The sequence below is a fragment of the Mycteria americana genome, chromosome 5 (genome assembly GCF_035582795.1).
Source record: "Mycteria americana isolate JAX WOST 10 ecotype Jacksonville Zoo and Gardens chromosome 5, USCA_MyAme_1.0, whole genome shotgun sequence".
Lineage (NCBI taxonomy): Eukaryota > Metazoa > Chordata > Aves > Ciconiiformes > Ciconiidae > Mycteria > Mycteria americana.
The window spans coordinates 6,708,434-6,730,757 of NC_134369.1; the positions used below are offsets into that span (position 1 = coordinate 6,708,434).

General features: G+C 37.9%; 2 protein-coding genes across 2 annotated transcripts in view; one reads left to right on the plus strand and one right to left on the minus strand.

Moving 5' to 3' along the window:
- The window catches only part of ANO3 (anoctamin 3), a 215,042-nt gene that overhangs the window by 166,965 nt on the left and 25,753 nt on the right, over positions 1 to 22,324 (plus strand). Inside the window, exons 10-14 of the mRNA XM_075501427.1 lie at positions 1,910 to 1,965; positions 4,401 to 4,522; positions 5,699 to 5,833; positions 11,293 to 11,389; positions 16,631 to 16,691. Coding sequence (XP_075357542.1) covers positions 1,910 to 1,965; positions 4,401 to 4,522; positions 5,699 to 5,833; positions 11,293 to 11,389; positions 16,631 to 16,691 — 471 coding nt within the window. The remainder of the gene's footprint in view (positions 1 to 1,909; positions 1,966 to 4,400; positions 4,523 to 5,698; positions 5,834 to 11,292; positions 11,390 to 16,630; positions 16,692 to 22,324) is intronic.
- On the minus strand, positions 19,447 to 22,185 carry MUC15 (mucin 15, cell surface associated). Its single transcript, XM_075501380.1, has 3 exons — positions 21,492 to 22,185; positions 20,483 to 20,644; positions 19,447 to 19,607 (listed from the first exon to the last, which is right to left on the minus strand). Exons 1-3 carry the CDS (start codon positions 22,183 to 22,185, stop codon positions 19,447 to 19,449), a joined length of 1,017 nt encoding a protein of 338 aa, XP_075357495.1.

The following is a 22,324-nucleotide window of genomic DNA, read 5'->3' on the forward strand; positions in this document are numbered from 1 at the left end:
TCAATAACTCAGTGAAAATTGGCAATATTTTTCACCTAATTACTCATTCTTTAAAATAAATTGGGGAGACTATAATAACTTCATGTGATCAAGAACCACAATAAAGATAACGGATACCTCAGAAAACAGTCGAGTGTTTTCTAGGACTGGTCCTAGTAGTTCTGCCCCTACCCAGCAGTTCCAGTCCAGCAGAATCAATGGGAGCTACACTTATGTCATGGTGTAGCTTGAGTCGGCAACTAAGCACCACGCAGCCGCTCGCTCACCCTCCCCGCTCAGTGGGATGGGGGGGAGAATCAGAAGAGCAAAAGTAAGAAAACTCGTGGGTTGAGATAAGAACAGTTTAATAACTGGGGAAAAGAAAAAATAAATCGTAATGAAAAGGAAAACAAGAGAGAGAGATGAACAAAATGCGGGGGGGGGGGGGGGGGGGGGGGGGAAGTGATGCAACCACCGGCTGACCAAGGCCCAGCCAGTCCCCGAGCAGCGATCGCTGCCTCCTGGCCACCTCCCCCCAGTTTCTATACTGAGCATGAGGCCATATGGTATGGAATAGCCATTGGGCCAGTTTGGACCAAGTGTCCTGGCTGTGCTCCCTTCCAGCTTCTTGTGCGCCCGGCAGAACATGGGAAGCTGAAAAGTCCTTGACTAGTGTTAACATTACTTAGCAACAACTAAACCATCAGTGTGCTATCAACATTATTCTCATACTAAATCCAAAGCACAGCACTATACCAGCTACTAGGAAGAAAATTAACTCTATCCCAGCCAAAACCAGGACAACTTAACTTACTTGAGGTCTCCATGCAGCTCAGAGACAGTTGACCTGAAGACTAACCTGAGTTTATATCAACTCTCCTATTACAGTATTATTTTTTAGGACGTCTAATTATTCATTTTCATTTGCAATGAACAGGGGATGATGTATGATTTCCTATTTTCTTTGCAGGAATTAAATTAAGAATTAAATATATATATAGACACACTTAAAATTTTATGTAGATGGTAGAAATTACAGAAAGTTGTTGCTTGAGTTTCTGAAGAAAAGCAGTAGTAAGAAAAACAGAAAACAAGGGTTCAAATCTAGTGCCTCTGAAGTTGATGATGGCAAATTTCATTACAAGATTAGTTTGGCATAATTCATGTATTTGAATGGACAAATCTGATATCCATCACACCGTCACTTATTTCTTGGGGAAACTGTCGGCTATGCGTGTGCTCTTACAGGCTACTGAATCTTTTTGTTATAATTATTAATGGTTATTTGTTATTTATTTTTTACAATGTGCTTTGATAGTACAACAAATCTGGTTTTAGGAAGACTCTAGGAACTGATCCAAAACACTGTAGCCAGCATGGTGCAGAGCACTGCTCTGATACAAACTCCTTCAGCTGGTTTATATTTTAAAATAACAACAGGTTAGCTTTTAACCCTGCAGGGGTTTTGCTGCCTCGAGGATTGTCTGTCCATGCCACTCTCTGTGTACGTCAGATCATCTGGTCACCCATAAAATCTGTATCATATGCTCTGATGAATACAACATGAGTGTAACTATCTTCTGGCATGAGCGCCTGACCCTGAGAGAGAAGTTGCGGACATTGGCCCTCAGAAAGGTGCTGTAGTTTGACAGAGCCAGAACTCTCGAGGGATCAGCACGACCTGCACAAACAGTTGGGGGGATTATTGATTATTGTCATGTTTAGCAGCATCCTGAGCATCTAATTATAGATTATATTATAAGTTATATTCTCAATATGTATATATTATAATATGTATCTCAATATGTATGTATTATAAGCACTAATTCTAAGTTATATTCTCAATATGTAACTTGAAAATTCACATTGTTTGAAATTAAATGTGTATAAAAAAATTGATATCAGAACTAATGCTTTTTTTTCTTTTTAGGTATTAATAGATTACTAAATAATGGAACATATGAAGCAGCATTTCCACCACATGAGGTAACCTGGTTAATTTTGTATTTGTCTTTATATTTAGATTAAAGCTTGCGTTAATATTTTGAGATCCTACTTCATTTTCAGTTTTGTCCTGCAAACTTTTTATTTCACTGTGTAATCTGTTGAGACTTATTTTTACTTACAGCTCTTACTTTAATATTGGCTTTTAAAATTTTTCTGATATAATGCATTATAAGAACTTCCTGGAGCATTTTCTTGCTGAACTAGAATATTATAATCCTTTTTCTGTTTTTATGAACCGGATGTTGCCTGTAGAGTTCTTAATGAGAATATCAGTTTTTCCAAATTGTTCCGATTAGTTGTATTAAATTGTTTTTGCCTGCCACCTACAAAATGTTCTGTTTTTCTAATAGCTGTGCACTTGATCGCAGTTAGAGAGACTGGTTAATTATTTCCCATTTAGTCTTTTTTGAATAGTTCTGGATAACTTCTACTTGGCGATATCTTCTTAGTAGGTTAAAGTCTACTGAAGACTGTAAACCCATGAAGTAAATGAAAAACTTGTGTTTGACTTCAGAGGGTTTTCAGACAGTCTTTGTGTACTGAAAAGAAAGAAGCAAGCCACACATCTTCAGTCATCTTAAATGCCAATAAGTCGCTTGGTAATTGCAGCTGTGAACTCTGTGGTTGCTTGGGCTGAATATTGTGAGTTGATCTTGTGTTTCAAAAGACTGACCTGTGCTTTACAAATTGCTGAGAGTAATTTTTTTATATGGTGTTAATAATTAAATACTGGGAATATAGAGAAGGAGTATTTTAGATAAATAAGTGAACATCATTGTTAACGCTTCGCTGTGCGTTACTGACTTCAGGGAAAAGGTGGCCATACTACCAGAAAAACCTGTGAAGCTTTATCTGGCTGTCAAAACCATGCTGTCATATCCATTTTATGTATATGTTCCTTTGTTATGGCATAAGCTATGGTTTCAAAGTTTCAGTTAAGGTTAATTAAGTCATATTTTTAAGCCACTCTTACCTTAATTGCTGCTTGACTGGTGCAAAGGGCTAGTGGTTGAACACTCAATTTTTATTTATTTTTTTTTTTGTCACACAAGCAAATGAGAGTGAATATTTAGTGGGAATGCTGAGACTTGAACTCTGTTATGGATAAACAGTGCAGAAAGAAGCTGGGGGGGGGGGGGGGGGGGGGGAGAGATGTAAAAATATGCAATACTGGGTAATGCTTTATGCATTGCAGTCATTCATCCAGGTGACCGTGAGAATAAGTTGATGTTCTGTTCTTAGGTGTGCCTAGAAGTTGCAAAGGTCACACTCTGTGTTGACATTTTTTGTATGCTGCTTTGCCTACTGTAATGAGAAATGAGTAGAATTGGACTCGTTGCTATGTGTAGCTTTGTTTTTAACTCATTCTTAAACCACAGCGTCATCAGATTGCAACAAGTAAATAGTGTTCTTTCAATTGCGGGGAACGGTCAAGATTTCAAATAAATGGTAAAAATCTAAATGGCTAAATTATGTGGATCTACCAGGGTCAAAAATCTGTCTGATTGCTAACTCTAAAGTACTGCTCTGGGGAACTCTGCTCTCCTCCCAAGAAATTATTTGGCTCACTTGCAGTTATTTGACAAAAGATTTTCTTTACCATAACTGAATGGTGGGGTCTTTCTGGGGGAAAAAGTTCAACTAAAGGAGATGTCCTGCTTCAGAATTGGAACAAAATTACAAATACAAGAGATTCTGTTTAGGATGGTTCTAGCAAATCTGTGTGTTACCTTTTGGCTGCTGAGCATGAGGCTGTTCTTTCAGGCTGTTAGGTGGTCTGTGAATATCAGGAGTGGCTTGGAAGGACTCCTGTTGGGTCAGACTGACTCTGTTTTGCTTCTAATACCTCTGAGAGTCTTCCGTAGCTTCAAAATGATGCCAGTCCTGTTGTTTGCATCATCTTAGAAAATATGTACCGCGGAAAGACTATGTTTTTCTGTACTTTTAAACAGGATTTAAAGTCACAGAAAATGTCTAGGAGAGGAGAAATGAGCAGACATACGAGAAATTTCTAAAACTTTATTGGAGAGAAAAAAAGATACCACAAACATCTCATGAAAAATTTTGAAAATTTGAAATAGGTGAAAGCATACAAATAAGCATATATTAGTGAAATAGAAACACTGTACTTGAAGCCTTATAAAGAATTGAGTAGTTCTTTATAGTCTTGTACTAGTATGATTCTATCATTAATTCTTAGAGAAACTGGCCATTTCAGAAGCATATGTAATCACATCTCTTCTGTCAGGCTTCCCTGTTAGCTCCAGATGGCATGTCCTAGGGATGTCCATAATATGAGAACTATTTTTTAAAAATAGTGAACACCTCATTTAAAATTATATTCAAATACCTAAGAAATTTGTATGCTTTCCATAGTGCCTAGTAATATACTTTTATTTCTTTATATTTTTCAGGGAAGCCACAAAAGCAGACATCCCATCAAAACACACGGAGCTCAGAATCACAGACACCTCTTATATGAGCGCTGGGCACGGTGGGGAATGTGGTACAAATACCAGCCTCTCGATTTAATCAGGTATTAGTACTTTGAAGAGTAGCTTGTTTCTGTGATACAACCAACCTGGTAACAGTGCGTTAACCATACTGGTAAATCCCTTGTCCTTATGCTTTCCTGTAAAATTTAGCTATTGGTATTATCAGATAAGACTGAAATTCTTATTTGTTCAAAAGTTGCTTCTTTTGGGTGGTCTTTTGTGCAAGGCTGTTAATTTCAAAGGAGGCTTGCCCCTCATGAGAGCACCTTTGAAAGCAAACACTGTTACCCACAAGGACAGTCAGAGTTACCAGGCCCAGTGGAGGGAAAATTCAGCCTAATTGTTACATTTCCACGTGGGTTTAAATAGACTTCTGTTTATATATCTTATAATTAATGCCATAGATCACCAAATGTAAAGCAGAGAAATATCTGTAATTGAAGTTAAAGAATTGTGATGTTTGGGTTTCATACTTTCCTCATCTTTGACATTGAATACCTATAATTCATTTTTCCTTGCTGTCAGTTTTCTTGCCTGATCTGACAGTCATAACCAATCATTGTGCCCAGTATTGTTCCAGTGAAGGCTGTGGAACTAAGCATGTGCCGTGGGACAATTCTGTGCTGATCAAATAGTATCATCCATGACTGACTTTCTGATATCTGCTACTTCATCTCTTCTAGCAACTGATACCCAAATTTTGAAGAATTAAAGCTCCATCTTCAAGTTGTGTTTTCAATCCATTGTTTTCTCTAATAGTAGTTCGGAATATGTCATATTACATGATTATCTATCATAAATGCTTTTTATAATTAAATACTTAGGTCATACCAACTTACTTTGTCCCTTTCCAGAATTTTTTTTTTGTGTGTGTGTGTGTATCTCTCTCTCCCTCTCTCTCTCTCTTTGTGCGCAAATAAAATGTCCTACATTTAATAATGTTGAAACTAGTACGTCTACTTAGTCATTGCAAGGACATGAAAATTACAGAGCACTTCAGTTATATCCTTAGAAAATATACGTTCTGGTAAGGCTGCAATTAGTGTCACTAGAATGTTATGCTAGCCCGAAATAAAATGTTTGGGTAAACTGACAATAATTTTACCATAAACTTGTAATGGCAGTTTCTCATTAGAATTATTCTACTTCTATGAAGATAGATAGAGGTCACCATAAGTTTTAACTTTAAACAATGTATGTGTTTCCTTTTCATGTAGGCGATATTTTGGTGAAAAAATTGGACTGTATTTTGCCTGGTTGGGGTGGTATACTGGAATGCTTATTCCTGCTGCCCTGGTTGGGCTCTTTGTTTTCCTCTATGGATTATTTACAATGGATTCCAGCCAAGTAAGGTAAAATCCCATTTAAAAACATAATAGCCTGTTGAAAATTATTAAGAAGAGTCAGGCATGACTTAGATCATTATTATACTTATAAATGCTTTTCAGATGCGGTAATCATGTAAAAATAACCAAATGGAACACTGGGTTCTTCAGTCAAGTGTATCCACTTTGTATATCTGTTTTGCATCAAGCTGGATACATACTATTCACAGCAAATACCCTTACCACTGCATCGCAGTGATTCCCATTCTGTCTAGGAAAAACAGCAAGTACTGATCCTAATGTCATAGGTACTGCAACGGTTGTCATTTTAGTCAAGGCTAATGGATGAAAACAGTCAGACGTACTCCCTCTTTACCTCCATCTAGTCTATAACTTCCAGAGTGTAGTACAGTTGCTAAACTTCAACTTGCTTTTGTCTATGCCTTTTTTTCCTCCAGCGGTAATAGTGGCAAACGTTGAGTCTAACAAAATTCTTAACTTATGTCAGTATAAACTGCAGCCAGGAGACCCAGCTTCAGGGAGATTACAAGCACATGAAATGAAGCTAGTTTTCAAGTTCCCCACTGCTGTGATTTTGCTCTGAGAGGGCTTTATGTCAATTTAGAAACAGTGATGAGGGTGCTCGAGTTAAGTGCTGGCTGTATTTTTAGGAACTGTTTCAGAGGATGCACCCTTATTACAAAGTTTTCCATTAGATGTCATCAGACACAACAGTATCAGTGCTCTTACAATTGCAAGTGTTGCTGTAAGCAGTTTGGATGCTTAGGCTGTAAGTATACTTGGAGTCAGATTTCATAGGAAGTGTTATTTCCTGGGCTTTGAGCAGGACTATTATACATTTTCTTTATGGAGTTGTCTTCTCATTCACAGTGAGTTGTTATATTATGCAGTGCTGTAATTAAGGCTTTTTTAGACTTGCTTTTGTACAGCAAATTCCTGAGAGACTTTACAACTTCAAACTGCATTAAATGCAATAAATGTATCAGTCAGGAAACTATGCTATCTCTAGAGTATTGTTCTCTGTATGAGGATGGTTTTGCACAATCAATGTCTGTAAAATGGAATGGATGTAATGTAAAGTAGAGGATCAGCCTCTTCTTAGAGCACAGGGACTAGGACTGCTGAACTGGGAAGCTTGATCCTTCACATGTACAATGGCACAGTTTCAACAGGAGGAGAACAAAGGGCCATAATCTACTGTTACCAGGGTATAGCTTAATATTTTAGGCACTCCTTGTGGAAGGGAAAGATGTGGCATTGACACTCCCCAGGAGAAAGAACAGAATTTCTAAGAATTTAATTTTTCAAACTGCAAGATATTACGTGCTTGTATGTGTGTCGTACGTTTCTCCTGAGAAGACTTGGAGATACGACTCCTGCTTAGTTCTTTTAACAGAGAGATGCAGTTATCTTGCTTGCAGAAGGTTGCAGGGTATAAATCGCAGGAGGGCAGAGGTAGGCTAGCTTTTTTGTTTTCCTGCCCTAAGTTTTTCCCCTTGGCTGCTGTTGAGCAGGTGCAGACAGAACACGCGGATTTTAGTTTGCTCCCCATGGAGGCTGGTTGTGTTGGGTCCCGTCCTGAGGTGCCTCAGCGTCACGCTGTGCTGCACGGAGCACCAAGGTGCCCAGCAGGGGCTCTGGACTCTATTCCAGAAGCAAGAGCCTGAAAGTTAGGTGATCCACTGTATAAGCCCTAGATGCCTACAAGGGGAGGGCAGTATTTATATATTTATTATAGCTAACATTAGTCAGTGTTCATTTCAAAATACTGACAGAGGGTGGGTTAATGCAGAAGCCCTAGCTGTATGCTTTGCGGCAGCCCTGGAACATCTGTAATCTGGATGTGTTAATTCTGGGCAGAAGGTCCTCTCTGCCTTTGATGGTGTGAATCTGTGCAGTCCCTCTGGTTAGTCATGACACAATACTGTCATATCAGTGCATTGCTATGACCAAATTAGTAAGACCTTCTGTGAGACGTGGATTCAAGAACAGAGCTTAACTAACTCAAGCTGATTGTGAGTGGCCTGATAAAATGTATGTAGATGTTTTCTGTATCACCTTGTGTACTTAGGCAATTCTAAAGGCCAGTGATAACAGATGCTGCTCCTTGCCATATTTGCTTACTTAGCCTGGAAGGGGTTAGTGAGGGTTAGACAGAAACCTCCTACCTAGAGCAGACAGGGGTCATCCATTAGCAGGCAGACAGACTGCACAACCTAAATGCTCTTATTCTTGCCATATTCTGGGACTGTGAGATTATTTATCTACTGTTTGTGCAGTCATTTAAAGAAAACTGCTAGATAAACATCCATAACAGTTTTAAAATATATCATTTGATTTTGAGCACTGCAGCTACCGCAGTATGCAAATGCAATGTTCAGCAGCCGTCAGGAAGAAACAGTCTCGGGTACATTATTCTGGGAAAATCTGGACTCAGGAAACACAGTGGCAATTAGGAATTTAAACCTTGTGCCAGGGCGTTATGGCAATGTCATAACTGCCACATCACCCCAGATTCAGTATTAGTCAGTGTGATACTACTTCGTGTGAAACAGGTTCCACCCTATTAATGCCTGTTATTAGGAATCAGTGGATGTTGGGAAGTGTGATTTGCAGTATGATAAATTCTGTCAAAAAAACCCTGTTTTTCATCTGTCTTGCGTACCACAAAATTTGAACTTACCGACTGATCAAATTATTTTTGCAGAAGCACGCTTTCCTCCGTGATGTCCCTTCCCCTTTCAGGTGCAGGGAGCTGCCGTGAGCTCCCCTCTAGCTGCTGCAGGCAGAAAACGATCATTTTCTTCTTTTTCCACTGAGGTCCAGTGCAGTTTCAGCAGAGAAGGAACAAGCAAATACACGAGCACACATCCCCATAGAACCAAATGTGGCTTGCGATGCCAGCCATAGGTTTTGTGCAGCAATAATTCGAGGGTTATGCAGAATAATGTCACACCTACGAACTAGATTGTCTTGTTTACAACTTGTACGTGAGTGCCTGCCTCTGTTCCATGCTTGGGGTCTGTCATGATACCAAGTGCCTCTTTTTATATACACATAAAAATATTTTTTATATATATATATAGAAATATATATATATATATCAGCCTGTGCCAGGACCCCATCTCAGCCCAGCACGTGGCCGTCAGTCCCTGCCCCCTGTGTAAGGGAAAGATGCTCTGTGTAGTTCCTCTGCGCCTGCCCCAGGCAAGTTGGAAATGGAGCATGCTTGCTCCCTTTTGGTGGTACCCTTCCTTCTTTCCCAGGGCGAGTGCCCCTCTCACACTGCCTTTTGCCCCTTGTCATAGTCTCTCTCTCCTTTCCTCAGTTACAGTTTTAGGGAAACAATAAACTTTCAGGTCTGATTGAATCATTCAGTGATTCAAATGTATTGTACAGGGAGGAGGAAGGTGAAATACGATGGGAAGACAAAAACCCTGTACACACACCATAGTATCAGGGACTAGACACTATTATAAGCAAATACGCATATATGTCCCAATTTTAGAAACAGAAGTTTCTCCATTCTACACGGATAGGGGCATTTTTCTTTCCTATCACAAAACAAGTGCATAAGATGGGCAGTGTTACTGAAAGCACGTTGGAATGGAGGATGTTCTTTTTCTTGCATGGGTTTGGAATAAAGCTTAGTGATGCTGTGGTTGCCAGGAGCTGGCACTGAGGTCCCCCAGGGTGCTGAGATTATAGTATCAGCAGCTCGTTGCAGGATTCAGTTGTGAGATAAAGGTAACCAAGAGAAAAATCCAGAGAATATCTTTTGAAGAAACTCCATAGTAGCTTCCAGAGTATTTGGATTATATTCGTAGGGCTCAGACATGCAGAAACAAAAATGCGGAACATGACTTTCTATTTCTTGTTTCGTACACTTTGAAATATATTTTGATCCATTTGCCCTGCCTGAACTATACTGGGGGAAATGCGAAGTGGTTGTCATATGGGAGGGCTTGAATAGTCCTTTAGAAATGCCTTCATCTGGGTTTTTTTCTTTCAACAAATTATGTGCCATATCTAATACCTATCTTTATTGTCAAGTTAGATGTCAAGCTATTACATGTTGATTAGTCTATATAAGAATAAATCTGATGGTTTTAAAGAGTTTGGTTTTGATGGGTTTATATATATCATTAATTATCACTGTTCTAAGTTGTCCCTTTGTTGTCAGTCAAACAGAAAGGCCAGGCATGAACACAGCGTAGCTTGAGGTGTCTTTGCACCATGTGCTGTAGTCAGATTTCAGAGCTTATTTTGCTCTGTTATACTGAAGCTTTGAATTGCAGTCACAGTTAACATAGCACCTGTCACGAACACTTGTGTAACAAATGTTATTGCCTTTGCAGAGTAGTGCTAAAGCATGTGACCTGTCGCTGTCAGGATAATTTTGTAAAACTTCATATGTTATTAAAAACAAACCAAGATTTTAACTCAAGGTATAGAATACAGAAAATCTAACGCTTATAATGTTGAATTTAAATTCGAAGCACAGTACAGTTTGGCCTTATATTTGACAACAGTTTGTATTATTGCCAAACCATTGTAACATATTGTTGAAGTACGATTTTCCGTGCTTAATCATTTGAATGAAAATGCAAGCAAGAAAGTTGTCTGATGTGACATTGCGAAATGATAGGGAAACGCTACTGGTGAGGTTCTTTGGGAAGCTTACTCAATGCAGTTAAAATTTGCCTTAAAATTCATTTTTGCACTTCTGTTAATTCTGTTGTGCCTTTGTCAAGACAATTATGTACTACATTTAGAATATGAATGGTCCTAATGAAGGCAGTGACTTCATCTTCCTGAATCTTAGGATCTTTAAGCAGTACAATGTGGTTTGAAGATATTTTTCCCCAAAGTTAGGATATTAAAGTGTTTTTTTTATTAGCACTATACGCAAGTTCTTCTGTAGGAAATAAAAATGCAAAGACTTGAAATACTACTGCCAGAAGTCCCTGTCAGTGGGTTTTTACATGTGACCAACTGATCTAAGTGTGCATGCGATTATCCTGTGGAACAGACCTTCAGCTGATGTAAACTGGGATAAGTTGACTGAAATCAGTGTAGTCATCCCAGTGATGTCCATTCTTTTAACATTTGGTATCTTCTACATTGCTTAGATAAATATGCAGTAAATGGGTTGGCAGGTAGTGAATAATGTTTTGTTCTTCTGTTTGTGATATTTGGGAGGGAACGGGGTATGCACAAGTGTAAGAAGTGTAGCATGATGCCCAAAAATATTGCATACAACTCTAGGGCCCATAGTTTTAAGGTTACTGATTTGGGATTAGGCTTTTCATGCCAAACATTCACTTTTAATTTATTTTATTGAGCCAGTTCTGTGGTATAGCCATACTGTTAACAAATAGAGACCACAAACAGCATAACCTCAGAAAATCTTAAGAATGCTAAAAGCCTTTTTATAACCTTTATTTTCCTGTCTTATACTAAAGCAAAGAGATCTGCGAGGCAAATGAAACCATCATGTGCCCTATGTGTGAACGCAATTGCACACTACAAAAACTCAATGAAAGCTGCATATACGCCAAGGTAATTATTGTCTTATTGCTATCAAGATAATTTTTGTCTAAAGATCCACTTTCATAGTGTAATGGCTGTGCTTTTTCAGCAAAGATTCCTGCAAAACATGTTGTTTCTCTACAGAGGGTTTTTTTAGCCTTTGTAATTCATCTTTCTGATAAGGGAATGCTCTGAAATGATCAGAGATCATTCTAAAATTTGCTTTACTTTCTGTGAGCATTTCCTTCCTAAATCCTTATTATTTTCATCAAATTACAAAATTTCATCAATTTTCATCAAGTAACAAAACTTTTTTTGGAAGGTTTTTCCTACTTTCCCCTATAATTGACTTCTTACTCTGTTTCTGTTGCTTACTTTGTAATTGAATTTCTGCTCCTCCTAAAGGAATTCTCTAGCATAATGTGCCTGTGATGTGCTTTGCTCTGTCAAACTAATGCAAAGATTTTACACAACTAAATATTTTGCTACAAGAAGCTATCCTTCAAACTTAAATAATCACAAGTACTTCTGTATACGTGCAGTGTTTTCAAGTGAGCAATAGATTTTGATGTGCGGTATGTTCATAATGCTGGAAAAGCAGCCTTGGCATTTTTCTTGGAATTCTTTAGCCCACAAGATAAATCTTGCTCAGAAGCCTGTATTTATAAAATGAGATTGTGATTGTCTCTGGGCCATGGCATTGCAACAACACTGCAGCAATGTGAAAAAGAAAATAAATTTTGTGTTAGATTTTGAAATTTGGTATAGATGGGACCAATGTTGAGTAAAGCTCAGCCTTTTTTGAGTAAAACTCAATATTTCAAATCTATCTGTGAAGGAAAATTCTAAAAATATTTGACATTTATAAAAATGGTTTATATTTAGATTTTACAGATTTAATTTTCTATTTTGTAATGCCAAAATAAAAAAATGAAAAAGTTGTTTTGCAATAACAGCAATAAATACCATTGAAAATGTCATACTTAAGGCAAAACTGGTTTTTGTTTTGAAATAACTGCTATAACTTTATAGCAGAAAATGGCTCCGTGAGATTTTTTCATAATTTTTTTTACTAATTTCTTATGTTTTTAAAATGTGTACTGAAGATAAGAGCTTTCTTAATTGAAATAACATTATGCAAACTATACAACCCATCCCAGAAATGCCTCTCTCTAGAAGATAACAAGTACCTCTTCGGCAGTCCACTGCAGTTTAACAGGAAATAAATACATTCAGCATTGTGGCATCCCTTTAACTTTAGGTCCTGTTATTTTAACATCCCCAGTTAATTAGAAGCAGGTTTTGTGTCTCATTTATATTTACGCTGACATCCTTTGCTTAAATCATGCAAATTTCACATTTAATGTCACATTGTGAATAATTCATTGCAGCAGAAAAAATGTGGCAGTCCATTCATACTTTCACATATTTTTAAACCTTGAAACAAAATCAGGTGACAACCAGGGAAGACAAGCAGTAACCACTCGTATTCCATCTTTGCAGGCACCCTTTCCTGATGTCTGCAAATATTACGGGAATTAGTGAAGCTCCTAACTTTTCTTGCCAATGCTTTTGCTCTGAAAAACTGATCAACCTTAGATTGGAACACAGAAAACAACCAAAAATTGTCTCCTTTCAGGATTTGGCTGTTCTGGATCTCCCCCAAGTGGGGGAGAGAGAGACTTCTCTTTGGGAAGGAATAGGATTACCATCTGGCCACTCAAAAGGCAAAGAAAAAGGAAAAAAAATATTTTAAAAGCTCAGTGAGGCTTTGTATAACTCTGAGGTTGTAGCTGTAATGCCTTCACTCACCGCGTTGTCTCTGAAGAAGAGTTGACTGCAGCTTCACTCGTTACCCTCTTGCTAGGAAACGTCTGGTTTCCAGCAGGGGCTGAGATCCTGCTGGGTGCCACCGCCTTGCTCGAGTTGAGCAGCACATACCCAAACATGTGTCAGCACTGCCACTGTGTCTGCACCCAAATTAGTGAACGAAAACAATCTGTAATGTTAGAAAACTATAATCTGATTTCAAATCACATGTTCCTTTGTAGAAGCACTGTTAGTAATATAAGTAAGCGGAACTAACGTATTTAAAAATAAAGCACCAGATCTGCTCTCGGGGAAATGAAAATGGCATTTCCTGCTTGCTTTCTTGTTCTGAGATGGAGTTTGTCAGCGTTTCCCTCTGGTTTTGTTGTTGTGGGAACATAACTTATTTCTCTGTCTTCCTTGCACACAACCAAAGAGCTGATATGCAACTGAAGCTGTTCCTCGTTCATTCCAGGCACTGGCACCCTTATTCAGGAATAAGTGTTTTAATCCTTATTCATTCAAATAGCTCATTGTATATGAGTACACAAGCATGAGTTATTAGGAAAAGTGAGTTCCTTTAAGTGAAGTTTATCTCCCCAAACCTGCTTATGTCATGGGACCAGCCTCGTTTATATAAGGCCTTGTGCTCATATTTCATGTTATTAAAACTGCTGTCAGAGTTTTTTTCATTAAATATCTGCCAGGTTTCCCTTTAGAGGAGCTCTTCAGACAGAGCAAACTAATGCCGGAAAAATCACATACTTCAAATGTTTTTTCTGCCAAGTTTTTTGTAAAGCTGCAGACAAAATACAATAGATGCCTTTTTCCTTCTTGTTACTGCCCTTTTCTTTCATCCCCTCCCTCTTTATTCCATTTCCATTTAAAAATGCCACACTGAAGTGAAGTTTATAATTTAAGGGAAAGGCATGTAATACCTGAGTTGTAATCTGAAGTGCCGAATGCCCAGGCTGTCATTCTTGTCCGCATTAAATGGACTCTCTGATCCGTGGGTGATCAGCGTGGTGCACTAGGGCTCTCCGGGCTGGTTCTGCGCCCGGCACACCCTGCCCTCGGCCCCGGGGCAGGGTGTTGATTCAGAGTGGATTTGAAGTGCTTGAAGTCTTGTATGATGGCGACAACATCAGTCAGATATGCTGACGGACTAGCACCGAGTCCTACAGTATTTCACTTCTGCTTAGAGGCCTCTGGTCAACACGGAGTCTCAGAGTGCACATTTAGCCTTTTAGTCGGAGAAATCTTAAATCTCAGTGTGGTGCTGAAAGACTGTAGCCCAAACGCTTTTTATAAAGACAAAGCTAGGTTGGGAGCCAGATACATATTTTTTTACTTTTAGCAACATTAATTCTGCTGGCTTAGGTTTGTTTGTTTGCTTAGTTCATTTTGTATTTCCTTGGAAAGATGCACTCTTTACTGAGCAGGTTATCCAAAATCACATCTTCACGCAGATCTGCATTCAAAACTGAAAATGTTCATCAGGTTTATTGTACTGCTTTTGTTCACCTTGCACATTTTCAGTCTCATACCGGTTGTGTTTGTGTTTTCCTTTATGGAAGCAAAAGAAAAATGAAGCAAAAGACATATTTGTATGTACAATTGATCCCACTGTATCATTCATGCAGGGAACATATTGGATTGCTTGATATCCAATACCAAATAGTCAATTCCCATTTCAGAACCTTAAAAAAAAAAAGTAAAGAAATACAGAACTGACATACAGATAAAATATATGTGTTTTTAATAAATTCTCACAATATTATTATAATTTTTACTTAATAAGAGATAAAATAGAGGCAAGCAACACTGTTTCTATTAACCTTTTCTGCTTTCCTGAGTTAGTTTTCTTAATTTGCAAGGCAGAAGCAATAATGCCAGCCTTCTCTAGAAGAATGAAAATCTGTCAGCAGGCTGAGTTCTCCTTGCCGCAGGCAGCTCTCGCAGGAGCGGGTTGGGTAAGCTGCCCGAGGTGGGCTGTCAGCCCCAGCATCTGGCACACCTCACATACAGAACATTCCTGCTGGCCAGGGTAACTTCAGATGTAAGAGAAGGTCACAGTACAGCAAAACTGAATCTGGTTACCTGTGCCTTTCCATTGGCATAAGGATGGGTTTCTTTTCATGATAAAAGCTTAAAAATTGGTCCTGAAGTCAGCAACAGAGTCAACACCAATGAAAGTAAAGTCTTTTCAAGAATATTCTCTTTCAAGACATTCTCTTCTCGTTTCGAAGAGTGGGAAATGACCATGAATTTTCTGGGTGATTTAGGACAAAACATATCAAAGACATTTGCAGCACTTTTTCATTTCTTTTTCCTCTCTCTTCAGATCCTCTTTCTAACATATGCCTGTTGATGATAAGTTGGTTTGCTCTATTATTTTATAATGATTTGTGCTTTTTTTTCAAATAGGAAGTTGAAGCCTGTGCTTTGCTCATTAATGCTCAGCAACATCTTAAACCACCTTTCATTAGAAAACATGTAGGCCTGTTATCCCTGGATAAATTACACTGCTGTAAATTGGCAGCCTTAAATCTATTGAAACTACATTGATCTTAATTTCAGCTTCCTAAATACTGTTTCATATTATGGCTTGAATATTAGAAATTCTGGATTTTTGTAATGTAAATTGTGATGTTTTCATAGTAAGTGAGACATCAAATTCACCCACTCAGATGCTTAGAGTGATCCACAGGCATGCAAAAACTAATTATTACTTATTTTCTATTGGTAAGCTTTGGACTTTGCAGCAGAATATCTGTTCTGCCCAAAAAATCTTATAACAAAGAGTAAGATAAGCGATAAATCCAACAAAAAGGAGAGCATTCATGAGGAGAAATTAAGTGCACAATTTAGAATTATATTTGGGGGGGGTGGTATTTAGAATTTATTTGTTGGAGTTTAGGGCCACTAGCCTTTTAAGAAGGAGAATACATCAACAATTTGAGAGGCTGAGATGTCTGGATAAAAAGGAATATATACTATTCTTGCCTGCAGAAGAATTGCAAGATAGCTTGGGAGAAGAAGAAACTGGAATCAAAATAGACATTAACTAAGTAATATCCAGAGGAAGAAAAGTGAAAAGAGAGAAGTTATTTAAGCTTATAAAAACCTTAAAATAGAAAATGTTGAGGTTAAATTTGACCCAGCATATGAGAAGAACTCTGGAGGAATTTTTAGCCTGTCTGGACACAGACAGAGCAGATTTTAGCGTCTGTGAAACAAATAGACTGGAGGTACATGAAGCGATAGTCTGCCAAACCAGAGTTCAAGTTATACCGAAAGACAGAGCTGGACAAACCTTGGTAGAAGAAACATGCAAGTAGGACTTCTTATTAGAATGCTTCGCTTTTAGTTTCTGCCACCAATTCTGTACTCTGGGATTCTTTGGGGCAAAAGATAAGGTGGCAATATTATTTGTGCCTGATGTATTTATTTTCTATTCAGGTTACACATCTGTTTGATAATGGAGGGACTGTCTTCTTTGCTATTTTCATGGCAATTTGGGGTAAGTACATTTTCAGTTGTTTTGTACTTTCAGTTCACCTGACCCTTTTTTATGATTACTGGGTAAAGGGAGATTACAGCTCTTGATAAAATTTAAAATTTTATGATTTTGTCACACAAACTTATTTTTTCCTGTTCTCATCAACTTCAATTTCTGTGCTAGTAGTGGGTGAAAATAATACCTTTTATCATTAATGTAATGACTGTCTTTAGCATCTTAAATGTCTTTAAGCCTGAATCTTATATCATGCAGGCAGAAGTCTTTTTAGAGGCAAACATGTAGGTTAATTTACTGATCTGGAGTCGATATAAAAATCACGTCTTGTAGAGAATTCTTACAAAATAAATGAGAATATTTTTGTGGGAGCTAATTAGAGGGAAGGTATAGGAAAGATTTGATGTTAAGCGTTTACAGCAATTTAACTATTTATATTCAAATTCTCAGTCTGAATATCTCATTATGTTCACTCTGACATCACACACATCATGTCATGGGGCACAAAGCCAAGCAGGGTGATATTCACAGAAGCCACTGTTGAACAGGAGTTACCTAGAACAGTCTTCCCTCTCTTTGAAGGTCAGCGTAATAATGCCATACAAGGCAGATGTAATGGTTCCAGCATGAAATGCTCAGTGGAATTAGCTTTCACTGAAGCTGAGAGTATTTTGCTGCTGGAAAGTAGGGAAGACTGGTATTAAGACAAGAGGTAATTAATTTTACCAATGTAAATGTTTGTGTGTGTAAACCCTGAGAAAATAACACCACTTCACATACATACAACTGTCTGAAATCAAGCCAGAGTTTTACAATTTTAAATAGAGTCAAATGGCACACAACAGCTTTATTTACGTAATATGTATGAATAAGCATTAATGATTCTAACTTAAAGTGAAGGATGAACAAATGTCACAAATTTTGGAGGCTGGCCTGGTCAAAACAAAAAACAATATAGAAACAACAGCAAAACATCAAAGAGCTACATAGACAACATAAGCACATGCACATACATACCAAAATTATAATTAGATTGTTAAAAATTAAGACGATATAAATATAACTGAAGGGCACGCTTTGATTGCTTGCCTCAGTGATATTTCTTCATTGGCTCCTAATCTCGCTGTTATAGCCTTGCAATTACTAATAATTAGTTTCATAAATCCCTAAAATACATTACACTTGGTTATATGGTTACCAATTGAGACAACACTGTTAGTTTCTTAGCATCTCATATCTTCGAGTTCTCCTTAGAGAGAGCTCTTTCAATTTGCAGCTGAGGCTAAGGTTCAAGTCTAAGAAGGAATTTTGCTTATGTGATACTGCTTTACCATTACTAGGAAAGATGGCATAATATGTGCTAAGGAAGATGAAAGCTGAACATTACGTTTTTCTTAATTTCAAGCAGAAGAGTGATATATTCACCTGCATTAGGTGAGAGTGTCTCAGCTTTTCAGTCTGCTATCCAGCACGCTGGATACAATGTTAGAAATCAGGTTGTGGTTTTGATGGGAAGTGTGCTGTTTTCATGACTGACCCCTGTAGGAATGGCAACACTGCACGTATGTGCTCAATTCTTTAATCTTTTAACTTGGAAATAAATACCTGTTTTACTCATCTGCAGTGTGACTGCCATTGTTTCTGTCTCTGGTATGTGCATGCACATAATTTACTCACAGATGTACTCATTGCAACGTTCACAGCCGGTTAGTGAGATAACTACATTGACGTGATCCACAGTCTCCACACTAAATAAAACATTTTAATAGCTGTAGTAACAAGTGTGTATCCCATGTGAGTAGTTATTTTCTCTGCACTTTATTGTTTATTCTGTGCCTTTACAGCTATGTCTGTTTCATGTTGTTTCTTTCTATTTAGACATTTCTGATAATTGCAAACAGATAAACTATGCAATTATTTGTATTATACTGCCATAATTTTACTTTTTAGCTGGATAAAACAGGAGCATGCTTTTTAGGATATCTATATACATGGCAGAGATAATTCCTTTCCTTTCATGTTAAGTATTTCTTCTATCTAACCTGTACCAAAATCTTTTACATAATTTCTACAGATCTAGCCCGCAATGCAAACAACAGATTAGTTTGACAGAGGAACAGAAGCTTGTCTTCTTTGTTTCCCTTTGATAGTGATTTTAACTCTGTGTCATCATAGTCAAAGGCTAAATGTAGTCTGTGTTACTCAGTAGTTCCATTCTGCCCAGCAAACTTCAACCTCTGAGTAAGCCAAGTAAATCTGATTCTTTTTGTCGTATTCACTGAGTAAAGTACAAATGTAGAGTGGGGAAAATAAAATAATGCCCAGAGTCATTTATCAGATAGGAATTCTATTTGGACAGAAGAGTTTCACCTCAAGGTAGTCAAACTTCTCATTTTTTTGTCTTGATGCTAACATATCATTGCAACCCTGGTCAAATTTTGCTCTGTTACAATGTCTGCATTCTTGACCAAAGTTACACAAGGCAGATTTTTACCTGGGTGCTATTTGTTTGTATTGTTCCTAAGAAAGCACGTATAATATCCTTCCAGGAAAACTGTAAGTTGATAATTTAATGACAAAGGAGAAGACTGATGCTCTGCTTACTGGGCCCTGCCTGTTGCGTTATCAGTGTACCTTGTGATTTTCCCCTTGCTTTCCAAAAGATCATTTGCACGGTAATGGCTGTAAGATAACAGCCAGGTCATTTTGGAGAAAATGAAACCGTGTAGATAACAGGTGAGAATCTAATCTGAAGCAAACATTATGGTGAAGGGTGGGATGATGTCATGTCAGCCATAGGAATGCCATCGGATGGGCACCCTGCGTTGTCTTTCTCTGCCTTGTCTGCTGTGCTGGTTTTGTCATTTGACGCACATCCAAAACTCGTATCGTATGGTCCAAGTGAGTTGTCTAAGTGGAGAACTGAAAGGATAATGTAATTATATTTATAAATTATTTAAAAGATTCTTATCCCCATATGCTGGGTACCTCACAGTTTAGTTCAGCAGTCCGTCGCAGCTAAATCCAGTTAACCTCTCTCTTACATATCGGGGAGCAAAAGATGAAGGCCCTGATTCACGATCTTCTGAGGATAACACATGTCCTCCTAGTACTGCTCGTTCAGGACTACATGGGTGGTCGACTTTCAAAGCTAGTTCCTAATCTGATGTTCTGGCAGCTTTTAGCTCTTGCATTTGAGCCAGAAAAGGCGTATTGCCAGAGTTTTATTTTTATTTGATTTTATATGAGGAAAAAAGTGTGTTTAGCCTCTCAGTGTTTGTTTAAACATTTAAAAATAAAGTCCAGGAACATGATACAAATGTTTGGAGACTGTGTGATTACACTTTAATACAAGTTGGTACATATTCATGGCGAAGACAAAAGCAATCTTCTTTTTAAACCTCTTAAAAATATTTTTACTCCTAAAAAAGATACAGCTTCATCTCTCATTCTATAATTGAAGTTTGAGTAACGAGTCCTGCCTTTTTCAGTTAATCAAAGTTTGCGAGAGTTTTTGAGCTATAGTTTTGAACTCGCCCACAATTCTTTGAACATGTTCTCTCATACTAGATACAATATTTCAGAGGTTAAAAAATAACTTGTGAGGAGGAGACACAGAGTTAAGGGGAGTACTGGTTAAGTGAAAATGTAAAAATAATAAAGTACTGTCAGTTGAAAACTAGTTTGACTGGAGTCAATGATATAATTCCTAATAATTCAATAAGACCAGACTATTTAAACAGCTCTATGCAGAAATAAAAAATGTTCTTATGCAAAACACTTGTGCTATTCCTTACCGGGGTCATTCCTGTCATTCCTTGTATCGTCATGAAGCCGTCTGTGGGAAAATGACTCGGACCTTTTCTTGCCACATATAAAATATCCAATCAGACCAATTAATATAGATCCCAAAATGGCTCCTACAATGACACCAACTATTACTCCTTTGTTGGTTTTCTCTAGGATAGAAAGAAAGAAAGAAGAGACAGTTGAACGAGAATAATAGATCTGTAAGATCAGATACTTCGCTCTCGCTTTATAGCCATTGAGGGCTTTGGGGAGTGAGACTTTTCACCAAGGATCTGAAACGCTTTGCAGACTGTTTTTCTTGGAACTGAACTCGCTCTCCCACCCCCTTTCCTTTTCAGTCATGTCATCTAAAAATCGGGTACATTGTAATTATTAGAACTCTGATGGGAAACATGAAAGTCTGATGCTCCTTCAGTTCTTAGTACAAACTGTACTCTACTGGATATGATGGATAAGCCTTTCAGTCCTCTGTTAAAAGCTTGAAAGCTAATTAATGGCAAAAAATTACTGTGTCTTCTAATCTTTCCTTTTCTTTTCCTGAAGACCTGATTCAGAGCAGCAGGATAGAAAGTGCCATGACAGTTCTATGCTCCATTGTTTTCCCACGCATATTCAACTTGGTAATTAAATCCACAATGAGCAATTCCTTTGGAAGTATTTATAAGAAGTCATCTTTGGTCACAAAAGTTTCCGAACTTAAATAAGTAGACGTCTTACACATTTTAAATGTTATTTCTACACATCTGCTTTATAGGTCCACTCCAGTGTGAATGGGCAGTACCTGTCATTAGGTTCCCCCACTCTTGGAAGTGTTAAACGAGTAAACAGCAAATAATTTTTAAAAATATTTTTTATTTTGAGTGAGTTTTAGTTTTAGTCTGTACTAGGTCACCTATTAATTCACACATCTTGTGAAGCCTCCTGTTCAATTAAAAAAAGGTTTGATTTCAGCATTATAATATTATTAATCCAGTTGGACTTTAGTTAGATACTTACCTTCATTGGCATCTTTTGAATTAGGTGATGCAGTAGAAGGGTTGCTAAAATTATGATTCTGCTCTGTTGTCTGCTGAATGGGGTAGAAGTTTGGTGTAGGACTGTCCTGCTTCACCGTGGGTGATGTCAGAGCGATACCGGTGGGGAACAGCGCGATGGGGTTGATTGAAGAGTTATCACTGGGGAGCACTGCAGCCGAAGGGGTACTGTAGGTGACCGTGGAGTTACTTGGTGTCTCTGTGGAAGTAGAAGTAGCTGCAGCACTTCTAGTCGCTCCAGAAAAGTCACCCATTGTTGTAAATGTTGCTAACGTCATTGGGATTCTGTTGAAGTTTGTGGCAGAGTTCTTTATTCCACCTATTGATACCATAGTGACATTTGAAGATAAAGTGGTGCCATCAGTGGACCTCGGGCGTGTGCTGTTTGGCCAACTGCTCATCTCTGTTCTTTTCGTTACATTTCTTTTGGTATTGGCAGTTGTTGGTGCAGCATGGCTGATGGTAGAAGGATTTATGGCAGTAGTCATAGGCGGAACAAATCTGTGTGAAATTGGTTGCACTGTAGACTGATTGTTATCTCTAATTGAGCTATTTCCATTATTTGTTTCATTTACTTTTCTGCCCTCAGTATTGCTTTTGTTCCATTGCAGCCTTACGAGCAGAAAAATGAAAATCATTCCACAGGAGGGTTGCATGGTGTTGACTTCAAAGTTTGTTTTGTAATATAGAGAACCTGCAAGAAATTCACTTTTGTCTATTATTTCATTTTGCAAAACAAAGCTACTCAGTTAAGACCCAAATAAGCTGGGAAAAAAGTTGGTGTTATACTGTAGA